The 16,763-nt window shown below is 48.3% G+C and overlaps 1 protein-coding gene across 1 annotated transcript in view; it reads left to right on the forward strand.

Annotated features, from left to right (window-relative positions):
- The window catches only part of ARMH3 (armadillo like helical domain containing 3), a 176,307-nt gene that overhangs the window by 97,607 nt on the left and 61,937 nt on the right, over positions 1-16,763 (forward strand). Inside the window, exon 23 of the mRNA XM_026651067.1 lies at positions 2,789-2,864. Coding sequence (XP_026506852.1) covers positions 2,789-2,864 — 76 coding nt within the window. The remainder of the gene's footprint in view (positions 1-2,788; positions 2,865-16,763) is intronic.

A 16,763-nucleotide genomic window follows, 5' to 3' on the forward strand; every position in this document is an offset into this window, starting at 1 on the left:
TAAGTCACCAGGACCAGATGATAATCACCCCAGAGTTCTGAAGGAACTCAGATGTGAAATTGCAGGACTACTAACTGTCATCTGTAACCTATCATTTAAGTCAGCTTCTGTACCAGATGACTGGAGGGGAGCTAATGTGATGTCAACTTTTTAAAAGGGCTCCAGAGGAGGCCCTGGCAATTACAGGCTGGTATTCCTGACTTCAGTGCCAGGCAAACTGGTTGAAACTATAGTAAAGAACAAAAAGGTCAGACACATAGATGAACATAATTTTGGGGGGGAATAGTTAACATGGTTTTTGTAAAGGGAAATCATGCCTCACCAATCTACTAGAATTCTTTGAGGGGATCAACTAGCATGTGGACAAGGGGGATCCAGTGGATATAGTGTACTTAGATTTTCAGAAAGCCTTTGACAAGGTCCCTCACCAAAGGCTCTTAAGGAAAGTAAGCTGTCATTGGATAAGAGGGAAGGTCCTCTCATGGATTTGTAACTGGTTAAAAGATAGGAAACAAAGGGTAGGTATAAATGGTCAGTTTTCAGAATGGAGAGAGGTAAATAGTGTTGTCACCAGGGGGCCTGTACCGGGACCAGTGCTGTTCAACATATTCATAAATGATCTGGGAAAAGGGTTAAACAGTGAGGTGGCAAAATTTGTAGATGATATAAAACTACTCCAGATATTTAAGTCCCAGGCAGACTGCGAAGAGCTACAAAAGGATCTCTTAAACCTGGGTGACTGGGCAACAAAATGGCAGATGAAATTCAATGTTGATAAATGCAAAGTAATGCACATTGGAAAACATAATCCCAACTATACATATAAAATGATGGGATCTAAATTAGCTGTTACCGCTCAAGAGAGAGATCTTGGAGTCATTGTGGATAGTTCTTTAAAAACATCCACTCAATGTGCAGCGACAGTAAAAAGAAAAAAAAAAAAAAAAAACGAACAGAATGTTGGTAATCATTAAGAAAGGGATAGATCATAAGACAGAAACTATCATATTGCCACTATATAAATCCATGGGACGCCCACATCTTGAATACTGTGTGCAGATGTGGTTGCCCCATCTCAAAAAAGCTATATTGGACTTGGAAAAGGTTCAGAAAAGGGCAACAAAAATGATGAGGGGTATGGAACGTACCCCTCATCTGCTGTATGAGGAGAGATTGATAAGGCTGGGACTTTTCAGCTTGGAAAAGAGACGACTAAGGGGGGATATGATTGAGGTCTATAAAATCATGACTGATGTGGAGAAAGTAAATAAGGAAGTGTTATTTACTCCTTCTCATAACACGTGAACCAGGAGTCGCCCAATGAAATTAATAGGCAGCAGGTTTAAAACAAATACAAGGAAGTATTTTTTCACACAACGCACAGTCAACCTGTGGAACTCCTTGCCTGTGGATGTTATGAAGGCCAAGACTATAACAGGGTTCAAAAAAGAACTAGATAAGTTCCTGGAGGATAGGTCCATTAATGGCTATTAGCCAGGATGGGCAGGGATGGTGTCCCTAGCCTCTGTTTGCCAGAAGCTGGGAATGGGCGATGGGGGATGGATCACTTGATGATTCCCAGTTCTGTTCATTCCCTCTGGGGCACCTGGCATTGGCCACTGTCGGCAGACAGGATACTGGGCTAGATGGACCTTTCCTCTGACCAAGTCTGGCCGTTCTTATGTATGTTTGTGCCCTGAATCTTCCTTTACCCAGGTCTGCAGAGCTGGTGAGCACTGTACATTAACCCACCCTGCTCATGGATTCACGGGCTTTGTTGAAGTAGTGTTGATGTTTATAGACAGCCCTAATGAGGGTGCTGTGCTCAGGGGCGAGAAGCTGTGTTCATATACAAGTGCCAGGTACCCCTTTTCAGAAAATCCTAGCTCCAGGCATGGCATCATAAATGGATTATTCCTTGACCGTACAAATTCACCCACAGTTCCGGCAGAGCACACTGCGTCACGAAAACGCCCTTTGTTCTGGATTTCTTCACTGCTTCGCAACTGGGTTTGAGGTGTGGGTGCCGAGATGATGGGCTGCCTGGAAACACTCTGGACCTGAATAAATACCTTGGGCACTCTGTCAGCAGCACGATGGGCTTCCAGAGACGTTCTGCCTGGTTTGGAGCATTTTCAGCTCTGCTCCCTGTCTCTGTGAGGCAGAGGGGGCGTGCTGGTCTCTCTGGGGAGCAGGCTTCTCCCCATGCCGGGGTATGATCTTTCTCTGCAAGGCTGATTAACAGAGCCAAAGAAACTTTCGACATGGGGATAGTCTGAAACTACAGGGCATAGTCTAGAACAGATGGAACCCTGAATAAATAGGAACTGGAGCTGAGCAGAAGGGGAGCAAATGTGGAGTAAGATACCAGAGAAAGTGGCATGAGCAGAGAGCAATGAATGAATCCAAGATGCTAAGCTCTTATTTCTGGAGGAAGGGGATCTGGAGACACGGAGATGAAATCAGGTCGGCAGGATTAATTCCCCTCTCACCCCACTCCAGAAAAGGAGGCTGCGCTTTGGCCTATATAGCTTTTTTATATTCCTAAAATCTCTGAAATGGCTTCAGAAGAGGCTGCGTATTATGGCCTGGGAGTGAGACCCTGAACCCAGGTCGTGACAACCAGAATGGGGGCGGAGGGCGGGGTTCTGCTGGCTCTCTTGAAGGCTGGTCTCGTTGTGACTTGGATCTCCAGCTGCTGTTTTACTGGATGTTTCAGGTTAGAAAGTGTCGCTCTGTTGTCGGTTCAGTACCAGCAGTCTTAAGGATCTCTCTCCCTCTCTTTCAGTGCTCCGGCTTTCGACCAATGCCGGTCAGTGGAAGGAGCCTGCCAGCAAGGTGACGCATGCGTTAGTCAATATCAGGTAAGGCGTGGGAATGAATAGCAGCGTGGGAGTTCTTGGGAGGTGTTCTGTGTGGCTCTGCCGGTTTGACACTTCCATGTTTGTTGCACAGAGTTTGTTTTGGAGTTTAAATTGCTGCCTTAAGCAAAGGGGGTGGAGGGCTCATGAAAGTTTGAATTAATTTCTATAATAATAATGCTTAGCTCTTCCAGGGGGCTCTGCGCGGTCAAAGCAGGAATGAGGTCATCCTAATTGCACCCCTGGCATGCTGGCAGGGCGATTGTGGGTCAAATGGGCTTTCACTCTTGCTTGATTCCATTGCATTCATGAGACTACAATCGCTGCTTCTGAGTCACCTGCTCATGGTGTCAGTCTTGCCCACAGAGAACGTCTTTGCAGAGGCTTTAAGCCAGTTCCCAAACCCCTTTCAAAACTGCAAGGAATTTAAAAAAAAAAATGTACAAATGCTTATTTAAAGATGGTTTCAGTTGGACCTGTTGAACTCTCCTGCCCCAGGGCCACAAGTCGGTCACTAGCTGATGGGGCTCGGGAGTAACTGTCCCTATTGCCACGTTAGTCCACAGCTGTAGAGGCTTCCATCGTAGCTTCAGGGTTTCTTGCTCTGAAATCTCTAATCCCTGGCCACTGCTGGAGACAGCATGCTGGGCTGGATGGCCCATGGGTCTGACCCAGGCTGGTTGGAAGGTGGAGGGAGGGGAATTTAGTGTTTGACCACCATAAAAAACCCATGTCAGCTACCAAGGCTTGTGCCCAGCAGTACCCCAGTCACTCCTTGGGCGTGGGACTCCTTTCTCCCACCTTTTGGTGTGTTTTTCTCATTGCCGATGGGGTGCTCCGTGGGGCAGGCACTGCACTGTTCTGTGCTTGGGAGGCACCAAACACCGTGTGGGCACCACCGTGTAAATAATCAGTGGCATTGGTCATATTTTCCAGAAAGGGAAACTGAGGCCCAAGTCCACACTAAAAGTCAGGAGCAGAGTCAGAATTGGAACTGCCCCGAGGCCTGCTGCCTTGCTGGGAAGCAGAACGTAGCTCGGTGGAGCTGTCTCGGTTCTTTGCAATTCTCTCACAACAGACGACAGTGTGTACAAGGCAAACTCTCAGGGCACATTTCAAGGAAAATATGTGTTTTATGTGTCTATAAATCACCTTTGAAGGTTTCCTCTGTAAGCTTCATTTCCTCACATAGAGGTTCCAGAAGACTTATTTTGTTCCCATCTTTATTTTTCATAAACAGATCTCAATGAAAGCTTTGTGGGCAGATAATACTCCCTCAATGAAGCTGCAGAGCAGATAGCATTTAAAGTGTCACAAGTGTCTGCCCTCGGAGTGCTCTGGAAACGCAGAAGCGTCTCTAAACTGGGAAGGGAGTATTCACAGGTGGAAAGGATGTGGCTGCCCAGGTTTCTAGGCTTGCTCTGTAGCATGTAAACGAGCAGGTTCACTTTCCCTTCTCGGCGCCCCGTCTCCCCAACACTGATTCGTTAAAACTGATCCTCTCAAGCAGCTGAAAAGATAAAAGCAAACAATTGGCAACGTGATTTCCTTCCTACTGCTGCCCTCGCCGGGGGCATCCAAGAGCCGGCAGAGCGGGTGGATGGGGGAAACTGGCCCCACGGGTTCCTGTTTTAGCCTTGAGATAGATTTTAGTTGTTGTTGCTCCGTGCATGCTGTTCTTCCACCCTCCCTTTCAGTTCAGATCCCTTCTTTGTCATGAATTGTTGTTCCCTACGGGAGGATGTCAGGGTGCCGGCCTGCCTCAAACACGTAGTTGCCAGGTGTGTGCCTGAGGAGGCACTAATTAGAGCCCCTCTTCCTGGGCTAAGGTTGTTGAGTAGGTCCTGGTAACGCAACTACAGTATCATGTTAGAACCCTGGGATTTCTTTAATCCATATTAACCTGGTGGCCGGCCTGGGTGCAGCCCAGACTGCGCTTGGGAGAGTTGATCTTCTAGCAGTTGACAGAGGTTGTGTTCATGCTGCTTCAGCTTGAGCAAAGCTCGCGTGGACTTACCTGCCGACCCTGACTGGGGTGGAGTGTTGGGTTCTGTTGTGAAGCTGTTGTGAGGGAAAATTTAGCAGGCCTTAAACTTTAGTCAAGGCCCTGAGTTTGGTCAAGCTTGCTTACAGGCCTTAAACGCGTGGATCAATTTTCCCACATCACTATGTTCTTCCGTCTCACAAGCAGGGCTTCGAGGGACACTTTCATTTCAGTGGGTCGTGGCCAGGGGTGGGGGGCGGGGGACGGACGGACGGGACACTTTCAAGACTATCGCACGTAAACCATCAACCTGTTTCCCATTTTAGTCTCTGTAATTTCCCCTCGCTGCTCTGTGCTGTCTGCTGGGGCCTGCAGTGTCTGCTGGTCACACGTACTGTGTGAAAGGCAAGAGGGGCTGCGTTTCATCCAAGGAAGGCAAGACTTTCAGATTTAGGCAGGTTGTTTATGCAGGTCTCAGCTGGGCAAAATGTGGGCACTCCTGCATTTTGGACTGGCATATCATGGAAGTTTTAGAAACTGGTTTTTACCCTTAACCCCAACCAATGCCTTGGTGCCAGTGGGCCATTGTCTACTGTTGGCATGTCTTGTTCAAAGACTCTCCGCTCCTACCGTCAAGAACACATATCATGAGAGATTCGGGTTGTTCTCTGCATACAAGCAGAGCTACGTTTTGGTCCTCATTGTGATGGCTAAAGTTAAATTACTCCCAGGATGGGAAGTTGGTGGTTGCCTAGGGATCAGTGATCATGACCTGATTGCTTTCAATAAAGGCAAATGGAGGACAGTCCCAGCCAATGATATACATACTTGGTGCTTCAAAAGGGCTCATTTCCCAAAGATGAGGAAAATTATCAGGGAAATTTGGGAGGAAAAATTTAGACAGAAAAATATGCATGAAAAGTGGGAGTACTTTAACTGATTAGGTGACCAAAAAGCCACAACTCCACAATCAAGAAAGAGGACAACTTTGGCTAAAAGCCCATCCTTGTTCATTTGGGGGAGTGAAAGCAGAGATTAGAAATAAAAAAGCAATGTCTAGCATGGGGAAATAGATAGCAATCGATATAAATGAAGTCATGAAGTTTAGAAAATTGATAAGGTATGCTAAAGACAGGAAAATCTATGGCTGGCAGAGCCAAGGGCAATAAGAAGGAGTTTAAGTATATTAGGAATGAAAGAAATCCAATTGATGGTATAGGCCCATTATCAGATGGAGCTGGTAACATTGTTGTTAATGATGCAGAAAAGGCCGAAATTTTCGAGATATTTCTATTCAGCATTTGAAAAGGAGCAGGATGATGTATTGAAATCACACGAGGATGAGGAAGTATTTTCCAGTCCATTAGTTACTATGGAGAACAGTGGTACTGGAACAGTTTTTATAATGGGGGTGCTGAAATCATGTATTTGGGTTGTTGCTACCACTTCAAGCCAACAGGTGCAGCAGCACCCCTGGTTCCAGTACCTATGATGGAGAATGTTAAAACACACCTGCTAGAGATAAACATTTTGAAATCTGCAGGCCCAGATAACTTTCACCCAAGAGTCCTAAAAGAGTTGGCTGAGGAGATGTATAGCTTGCTGCTGTTAAATTTTAATAAATCTTGGAGTACGGGGGAAATTCCAGAAGACTGGAAGAGCGCTAACGTTGTGCCAATATTCATGAATGGCAAGTGGGATGACTAGGGTAACTATAGACTGGTTAGCCTGGGCAAAGTAATGGAAAAGCGGATCCAGGATTCAATCACAAAAAAAATTAAAGGCTAGGAATATAATTATTGTCAATAATGTGTTTTTTTTGGAAAATAGTTCTTGTCAAACAAACCTGATTTCATTCTCTGAGATAAATTTCATTGATAAAGATAACTGCAGATGTAATATACTTAAACTTTGTAAGAGGTTTGACTTAGCATCACATGACTTTCTGGTTAAAAAATAAGTGCTATACAATATCAGTGAAGCATACATAAAATGGATTAAGAACTGGCTAAGTGACAGAACTCAAAAAGTAGTTGTAATGGGGAACCATCAATGAATGGGGGAGTTTCTAGTGGGGTCTCTCATAGAATGGAACTAGGCCTGATGCTATTCAACGTTCTTGTCAATCATCTGGAAGTAAACATAAAATCATGGCTGATACAATTTGCAGATGACGCAAACGTTGGCAGAATGGTGAATGCTGATGAGGACAGGGTAGTGAAAAGGGGTTCCCCTCGCCGCAGGTGCGCCTCCTTGTGCCTGGGTCTGGGAATTAGCTCTCCCCCCTGTCTGGTGACCCCTTCCATTGGTTGCTCACACTTTGGCTCCTCTCTCTCTCTCTCTCTCTCTCTCTCTCTCTCTCTCTCTCTCTCTCTCTCTCTCTCTCTCTCCGTGACTCAGCCCTCTGGCCAAGTCTCTGTATCGTTCCCGCCCTTCCAGGGAAACAAGGTCCCACCGGACAAGCTGTCCAGATGCCTTCTCAGATGGTCTTCGTTCCAGTTCTCCAGGTCCTGTGTCTGTTTCCCAGTGGCTGGTAGGGGAACTTGGGCCTGCCTGCTACTCCAGCTTCCAGCCCAGGGTTCTATGACTGGCAACCTAGGTCTGCTCGGTCCTGGTGACTGTTTCCCTGGGCTTCTTCCTACCGCACCTCTCTATCTCCTTGACTATATCTGGAGTTTGCCACCAGAGCTTCGTCCACTCCCTGTGGCTACTTCACCCCTCTTGGCCTCTTGTCAAGACTCCTTAGGCCAGGGTAGGACCCTAGGGTTTACTCAGCCCCTTGATCTCCTCCTTGGCCCTGGCTAACTCCCTTTCCTTCTTGGAAGTGACTGCAGATCTCTTCTCTGCAACCTCTTCCTGCTCTGACTTCCTGTTTTATAATCCCGCCCCCCCTCCCCCCCCCAGCCCTTAGGCTGTATCAGTCCCTACTTCCCCTCCACGTGCAGAATATATAGTTAATTGGCTCATGTGATTTGCCCCACACTGGGCACTAAGAGGTTAATAGAGTCCTCGGGCGGCTACGCAGAAGGTAGCCAATCAGAGAAGGCCTGAGGGGAGCAGCCAATAAGAGTTGGGCAGGCCCCATAAGAAGATCTGCAGGGCAGAGCAGCTTCAGTTACTCCCTGGAGCTCGAGGAGGACTGGCTGCCTTGCAGGCTGAAGGTGGCTATCACCCTGGACAGAGCAGGCAGATCCTGGCGGGCTGCAGGGATCTGCAGGCTGAGGCCCTGAGGCAAGGGCAAAGAGGGTGCTGGGGCTGTGGGGAGTGTAACCCAGGGAAATTGACTGAGGAGGTAGAGGGGATGCAGCAAGCAGCAGCCTTCTACAGGCTCCCCCTCGCCACTGGGGAAGTGGCTAGACAGACTGCAGTCGCCACTGAGAGAAGTGGCTGGCCAGAGATTGCAGAGACATCCCCCGGAAGGGGGGAGCACAGAGTGTGTCGCAGCCAGAGGCCGAGGACACCACAGTCCTTGGAGGGACGTGGGTCCAGGAGCAGAAGAGGTGGAGCACCACCAGAGCAGTGCGCGCTGGCTACCAGAGCTAATTCCCATATCCGCCACAAGGAGGTGTCGGAGTGGTGCATGAACCCCGTTACAGCTCCTTCTGCCCACGTTAATCTCTCCGTGCTTGTGTGGGGTGGTCATGCGTCGTCGTCTGGATCACTTGTTAAGCTGGGCCTGTTCAAACAAAACGCTTTTTAATACAGCCAAACGGGAAGTTATCCATTTAGGAAGAAGGAATGCAGGCCAGATCCACAGAAAGGGGGACAGTGTCTTGGAAAGCCGTGACTCTGAAAAGGATCTAGGGGTCAGAGTAGACAGGCAGCCCAGCATGAGCTCCCGGTGAGGTGCTGCGGCCAAAAAGGGCCAGCACGGTCCTTGCAAACATAACCAAGGGAGTAATGAGCAGGGGTAGGGAGGCGGTTTTACCTTTGTACACAGCATTGATGAGGCTGGGAGTGGAATACGGCATCCAGTTCTGGTGGTCACGTTTTAAGAAGCATGTTGGAAAAACTGGAAACAGTGCAGAAAAGAGCCACGAAATGATACGTGGTCTGGAGAAAATGCCCAACACTGAGAGACTTAAGGAGATCAGTCTGTTTAGTGTATCAAAAAGAAGACCGAGAGGTGACTTGATGACAGTGATTTATGGGGAGAAAATATTGGTACTAAAGGGCTCTCAATCTCCCAGAGAAACTCCAAACTAGAACTAATGGCTGGAAGATGAAGCCAAACAAATCAAATTAGAAATTGGGCGCATATTTTTAACTCCGAGGGTGATTAACGCCTGGAACAAGTTCCCCAGGGCAGTGGTGGATTCTCTATGTCTTGATGTCCTCAAATCATGGCTGGCTGTTTTTCTGGAAGATGTTTTAGTCAAACTCAAGTTATTAGGGTATGTCTACACTACAGGATTAATCCGAATTTAGATAATTCGAATTTGGGAAACAGGTTGTATAAATTCGATTGTGCGCGGCCACACTAAGCACCTTAATTCGGTTTTTAACCACATTAATTCGGTGGTGTGCGGCCACACTACCCCATTAACTTAAACACAGTAATTCGGTGGTGTGCGGCCACACTAACCCTAATTTGAATTAACAAAATCGATTTAGGCGTTACTCCGCTCGTCGAGGTGGAGTACAGAAATCGATTTTAAGTGCCCTTTAATTCGAATTAACTGGCTCTGTAGTGTGGACGGGTGAAGGGTTAATTCGGATTAACGCAGCTAAATCCGAATTAAAGTCCTAGTGTAGACCAGGCCTTAGTCTCAATGCAGGGATAAATAGGTGAAATTTAATGGCCTCTAATGTACAGGAGGTCGGACTTGATAATCTTATAATCCATTCTGCCCTTAAAGTCTGTGACTCTTCAGATGTGGAGGCAGCAGGCCACGGAGGAGCTAACAGAGGAAGAGAGACTTCCTCCAATTTCTACACTCGTCAGTGCCTGACATCGGTTTGATCTCTGCAGGGTGTTGGAAGAGTCTCTTTGAGTCGGCCTGTCGTCCATCCCAGACCTTGCGCCTGTGACTCATGAGTTTAATGCCAGGGCCCAGTAGTGCACTGTGTGGGGACAGCTGTGAGTGTACAGTGGAATCTTGCCCACATTTGTTGCTCTCCCCTGTGCCACAAAGCTTCTTGCCAACTGAGAGAAAAACAACATTTGGAAGAGGCGGCCTAGCGGCAGGGTCTGGCGGCTCGGGCCCGGCTTAGTGGAGTACATGCTCCATCGGTGGTGGATTACACTGCTGTGCATGGGTTTGTTGGGGTCAGGCACAAGTGGTTGAATTGTGTTGGTTTTCCAATATGTCACAGCTGCATTGATTGGCTGAAATAAGAAACCCCAGTAGCTAGTGGATGGAAAACTGACCTTCACACCTAGGAGGAAATAAGCAACTTTCAAGGCAAGTGATTTTTTTTGAGGCTAACAAGTCCCTTTATGTTACCATCTTGCAGGTTTGCATTTAATGAGAATTTTATTACGGCCGAGTTCAAAGGGGACATTCTGAGATTGCTCTCACAATGAGAGAGGTGGCGGCTGAATCATTGTACTCTTTTAATAGACTTTCTCCTAATCGGTAATTTTCTCAAGGTGAATAAATAGATTAACCCAATGATTAATAGATTGAACTGCCCCATTATCTGTAATGCAGTCACATCATCATTGTTTTTAAAGTCATTTTATTTTTCACTGAAACAGTTTTTTAAAATGGGGAATGTCGGCAGCAGGTAGCGAGGTGTGGTAGATCTTTTGATTCATGTCTTAAGTGATTGTATTTGTGCTGGTAGAACCCATCTCCGCTTGGGCATTCTGACGCTAGCCAGTCTCGTTCCATGGTAGCTGCCCTTGGTGGTACTTTTCCTTTGTGCGGAAGGCACCGCGGGTTCTGCGGCTGCTGTCTGAGCCCGCACAGGCAGCGGAGTATGCAGAGCATCACTTGGGCATGCCGAAGGGATATGCTGGCCGTCAATCTGTGTGAGCAGTCAGACTGTGTGAGAATAGCTTAATTTAAGTTTGAGACTGTGATGCTGTTTGCATTAGTATAGCCCTATCTCCCAGCTCTCAAACGACAGCCCCTGGCCGTCTTTCGGGTGCTCCACAGAATGAACTCAAGAGCCGGGGACTGGAGCGCTGGGAGAGGCAGCGGGCAATCAGAGTTCTCTTCTCTTCTCTTCTCTTCTCTTCTCTTCTCTTCTCTTCTCTTCTCTTCTCTCTGGGGGAATATGGAGTTTACACACTTTTAGTTACAAAACTATTACAATAATTAAAGAACAATGTAATTGTTAAGTTGGTCTGTGAGTGACTGCCAAAAACACATTGTAATGGGGCTTCTCGTGTTGGCCTCCAGTGTAATCGTAGCCTAAACCCAGTTCAAAACGAGGGTACGTCTGCACCCCCTTAGTACCTACCGTACCACTGCCTGGCCTGCAACGCCGAAAAGGTCAGCGTACCCACTTCTTTTTTCACCACTCCACCACCGGAGGAGGGGCCGTAGGATTCCTTAGAAAGCTGCAGCCTGTCTGGGGCACAGCTGTGGTTCGTGCCATACAGCAAGGAGTCAGTAGCTCAGAGTGGGGCGAGACCTGCTCGTGCTCTAGGAGTCTTGTAATGAATGGCTGTCGGGTTTACACAGGCGCCAGGCCATGGGAGTCCTGGGGAGACGTTGTGCTTCTCTGCGGATCACAGGGAGCTTCACTCAGCTCGAGAGTGCAAGGAGGGGTCCGTGGTGAGCAGTAGACGAGTAAAGACAGAGGACGAGCTTTGGACTGATTTGATGGGAACTCGACTAGCCAAGGGAAGTGTAAGATAAATAGAAATTTACCCTAGTGCTACCCTCAAGCACTAACTGAGCATTTGAAGAGGCAGAGGGAGCTTGCTTGGCTGAAACCGCGTTAGGGGATCAAGCGACCAAAGAGGCTGGCTGTACACAGTGTGGGACCGGCTCGTGCCTCTCAGATCCTCTTCCCTTCCGTTGTGATCGGCAGGGACCCACGGTGGTGGGCGAACATAGCCAGGCCTAGGTGGAAGGACAGTTAGATGTTCACCTGCACACTGTGCAGCCAGGCCTCTGGCTGGCAGTGGGAGTAGTTGCGTGGGCTCTGCTCTGACATTCAGGCTGGCTTGGTTTGCTCTCTAGGTCTGTTGGTATTGATTGGTATGCCCAATTGTAAATGCTGGCTAGTGACAGAATAATGAGTCAATTAAACTGCTCACTGAGGTATGTTTTAACAGTAATGACCTTTGGTATGCTGCCACTGCTAATCAAACCTGGCTGATCTTGTGTTACAAATAGCAAAAGGCCTTTAACTAACTAAAACAATTACTCCTGGTGCCATTGGTAGTTTGCTTTCAAATCCTCACCCTGTTATTGCCACGGTTACAGCTGGGATAGTTCCAGAAATGCAGTCTCCTAAGAGTGCTCTCAGGAGTGAGCTAGCAAATGTCTTTTCTCCAATAGATGCTGCCCTGTGTCATGCAGACTCCTGTTAGCAAGACACCAGGCTGGAGGAGAGGAAAGAATTTTCCAAGCTGTTCGGAATAGAGCTTTTTTAATTTGTTGTGTTAAAATCCCTTTGCACCTACTTTAATTAAGCTTCATGACTCCCGCGAGAGGGAGCTAAGTGTAATAATCCTTCTTTTCCAGATGGGTACCATGAGGTGCAGAGATAGTGACGCACTCAAGTAAGGGCATATTCTAGGAGTAGAACCCAGGAGTCCTGGACTCTTGGTCTACTCTACGCATTAAGCCGCTGTTTGAGTTGGGTTGGAAGATCTCTTCTTGTGTATCATATCTTCTGCAGTTTTTGTTGCGAGGGACTTTGGCACGGAAAAGCGGAGCTTAGACGCTGTGGTGACTGTGGCAAGAGAGGATCTTGGTTCCTCTGAGTTTATTTGCTCTTGCGGCTCATTCTCCATCTGACCTCACGGGTCCCTATTAGTGAAATCTTGGAGCCCTCTGCAGCAGCTAATTCTGACGTAAACAGGATTCTGGCTTTAGCTGGGGATGGAGCAGTAGGAGTATATGGAATCAGAGGAGCAAAGACCCTGTTTTTCCATGCTAGCATGGCTAGTAATTTAAAATGGGAGGATGGGGGGAAAAGCAGCAAGTAACAAGCATCACTGACTACACATGGGCTCTTCCAGTTTGCCATGGAGTCCCCACCTGTTATTTCGCGACTTTTTCACTAGTTTCTTGTCGTTTGTCCCTTCTCCTTGTGTATAACTCTGCCACAGAGGCAGCTGAAAATCACATCTGTTCGTAATAGTTGTGTTGGTTTCCATTTGTTGCTCTATAATTAGTTGACTCACCTTGATTGATTTCTCTTAGGGAGCATGAGCCAGTGTCATTCTGCCTTGGTTTTCCTTCACCCTTCCTCATTCTTGCAGTAGCTTAAGTCAAATGCTGTCGCTAATGGCATTGGCCCAGTTCCAGGAATAGGGCTTGTTAGTTGAGTGGCATTCTGGGTCCGGTTCCACCCGCACAGAAAGGACAGTGCAGCTCCCGTCATGTGCAGATCAGGTAGGAAGCCATCCAATTTCACCAAGGGACACTTCCCCTCTTCCAGCCACTTGAACTGTGCTGGCATAGCTGTCGGCCAGGGTGTGCCTTTGACGATTCCGCTCTGCCGGCAGAAGCCCTAGTGTAAATGCAGTTACATTGGCACAAGAGTTCTTTGGATGTACAGCTTACCTCGCTTGGGGAACTGGTGTATCAGTTATACAGGTAAAAGGACTCTCTTGCTGATGTAACCTGCATCCACACTCGGGGGGTTAGTGGTGTCACTGTACCAGCTGAGCAGCGTAGACCAGGCCGCACTCCCTCCGCCCGGGCGCTGTCCCAGGTGGCCTCTGAGGGAGCATGGCAGCGTAGGAGGCTGGCTGCCATGGGTGCACCAAGGCTGTTGGCTCTGGTTTTCTGGCAGCCCGAGGCACTTGCCAGCCCCAGTGCTGCTGTTCTGCTTTTAATGGCTTTGTTGCTCGTTTGGGTTAATTCTTTTAGGGGGTTTTGCCTCTTGGACAAATGGAGGTTTGTGGAGCTAGCCGAGGTGCTGACTGAGCCGGCTCGTGCTGCAGGGGAGCACACCCCGGCAATGCGGCGGTGACTCCCCCTTTTTCAGGGAGAACGCAGCCTGCAGGGGTGCAAACACCTGTTGGTTCACTTGGCAATCCTGTTGCCCCGGTTACCCTCCCTCTCATCTCCCCGTGGCTGCAGTAAGCCGACTCCTGGGCATGTAGGCCCACTCAAAGGTGGGGAGGAGCACTTTGCTCCCGGGTCACTGCCTGCTTCAGCCAGGCTTTCTGGGCTTCTCATCATTGCCTGTAATTGGAGGAGCCCCTTCCCTTCTCCCCACTCAGAAAGGCAACAAGGCAGGGCCGGGGAGGGTGATTTCCAAGCAGACCCCTCCCTGCACTCTGGGAGCCTACTGCCTGCCCTCTTCAGGTGAGGGCCCGTTCTGCTGGGAGAGCAGGGCCCCTCTGCTGCAGAACTTCACCAGTCAGCTGCTTGGGAATCTCTTCCCATAGTCAGCAAACACGCCAGCCTGGCTGTGTGGGCCTTAGCAGACAAGTATTCACCTACCGAGCTGTTTACCTTCCAGTGAACCTTTCTGTCCTCCGGGCCCCTTGCCTGGTCCCCTTCCTCTGGGCCCCCCCGCCTGGTCACCTTCCTCCGGGCCCCCCTGCCTGGTCCCCTTCCTCCTTAAGGTGGTAACAGTTTGAGGCTTGGGCAGAATCTGCTTAGCTCATGTTATTTGCATCCCCGCCCTGTTGCTTGAGGCCCTGCTGTGCGGATCCCATCTGCTGTGCACCATGGCAGCAGGGCTGGAAAGAGGGCAGTCCTGACCGGCGATTCCTTCCTGTGCACTGGCTCCAGTGGTGCAGACACCTGCCCTGCAATTGTGTTGGTTAAGCTGCTCATTACCTGTACACAGGTAATGAGCCTGGCGCAAACCTTCAGATGTGGAAGTCACTGGGAGCAGCTTCTGTGGGCAGAGAGGGTGGAGGAGGGGAAAGTATTTCTCAGTGCGACTGGGGTGACCGCCTGATTGCACGGGAGTGCAGCTGACCCATCTGGCCTGCAGAAATGTATTAGCAGGGGAGAGCTCCCTCTCTCGCTTTGCTGGCTCAATGCTGCCTCTGTCCAGAAACACAAAAATTGCACATTAGCAGTGGCTGGGTTTTTGGGCAGTAGTGGTGAATAGTTCCAAGCCACTGGACGCTTTCCTTCTAGCTTCAGACGGGTTTGTAGAAAATCACTTTTTGGACCTAAACTGCTTGACTAGACTGGATTTCCACTGTGTGCCAATCATGGGTGTTGTCTGTGATAGCGTTCCACCCATTTGTGTGTCTGTTTCATGTTCCTCTGGTTGGAACGGGAACATGCTAATGGCCTCTTTGGTTTAAGTTTGCTGCTAATGGCCCAGTAATACACCAGCAGGGGATGCCTTAATGGGCATGCTGATGGCCTCTTTAAAGCCGCTCCATCTGCCCAGTCTGAGGTGACTTCTGGATCTTCCCTGGCCGTTATTACTGGTTAGGTGTGAAGGCAAGAGAGTCAGAGGTACGCTTGATATGTAACCAGTAATAAAAGATTGGTCTCTTCCAAAGCCAGGATGTGTTTTCACCAACATGTTTCCCACAACTTAAGGTGGTTGTTCAATGTCAAAGACAACCGAAAACACAAGGCTTTGGCTTTCTTTTTTAGGCTCTCTTGTTTCTACCAGCAGGGTCCTAGTAACTAGTTCTGTGGGATTGTGGATGGCCTCGGTCCAGTTCCTAATTGACAAGTGTCACCCTCATTCTTGACCCCTTTGTTGGTAGTCACAGCCTAGCAGAGAAGCCAGGAATGGACCCTGTGACTGGCCTACTCGGCCCCTGGTGTTGGTCCTACCCGGTCAGGGTTGAAGGAAGCTTGTACAGATTCAGCCCATGCTGCGTCTTTTTTGAGAATAAATACAGCGTTCCTGTCTGCACTGGTCCCAATCTAGCAGTAAAAATTCACTTAAATGAAGGAAAATCATTGAGCGGTTTTCTTCATAACCCAGACAACGTAAATATAGTTGTGAGCTGGTGATGTTTTAAATAACGCCTCCCTGACCTGAAACCAGCCCAGTGACGCTGCAGCTCTGACGCCCGTTTAGAGGAAATCTGTTGCTCTCTGAAGTATAGCAGCCACCTGAATTATTCTGCAGTTTGATTTTTCACTAGAAATGGAAACGTTCTCTTCTCTTCATTTTTTTCTTTAGGACTAAATTGACAAAGTACCACCTCATTAAGTACATCTGCTCGTTAAGATAATGAAGGGCCTACCTTAGTCGTGTACTGAAAGCCATGATAATAGATCATTAGCATGACTCCAAAAGCTGCAATCAATTTGAGGATTACACCAAAAATGTGGAAAACAGTCCCCAGGAAGGCACAGAAAGCTAAAATAAGACTTTTGTTTTATTAAAAGAAAACAGACCGTGTTGGTGGAAATGCATCCTAGCTTTCAAGGTTTAAGATGTTTTGTTTTCAGGAGCTCTCTGTGATGTGCATGGAGCAGACTGTGTCACACCGGTAGAATTGGTGTTAGGATCACAGCAGCCAGTGAGCGCCTGATGGCACAGCCGGAGATGCTTAGAAATCAGAACACTGGCGATTGGAAAAAGGGGAACTCCAATTAATTGTTTTCTCTCTACACGTTTAAAAAAGTCTCTTGGGTTTTGGCATCTTTGCATCTAATTTAGAATATTGCAGGGCTTGAATTGGGCTGAATTCTAGTGTCTCAGAGAGCCCATACCCATTTTCTGGGAGGCTACCATCTTGTGCTCCAGAATGTGAGTGTGAGATTTCAAACAATCGCTCTTGCCCGTGGAGCTGGAAAGATCATTGTCAGGCTACGAATGGGGTGAAAACGGATGCAGCTCTGTCTGCG

Source organism: Terrapene carolina, unplaced genomic scaffold (assembly GCF_002925995.2).
Source record: "Terrapene carolina triunguis isolate 2854851 unplaced genomic scaffold, T_m_triunguis-2.0 Scaffold95, whole genome shotgun sequence".
Taxonomy (NCBI): domain Eukaryota; kingdom Metazoa; phylum Chordata; order Testudines; family Emydidae; genus Terrapene; species Terrapene triunguis.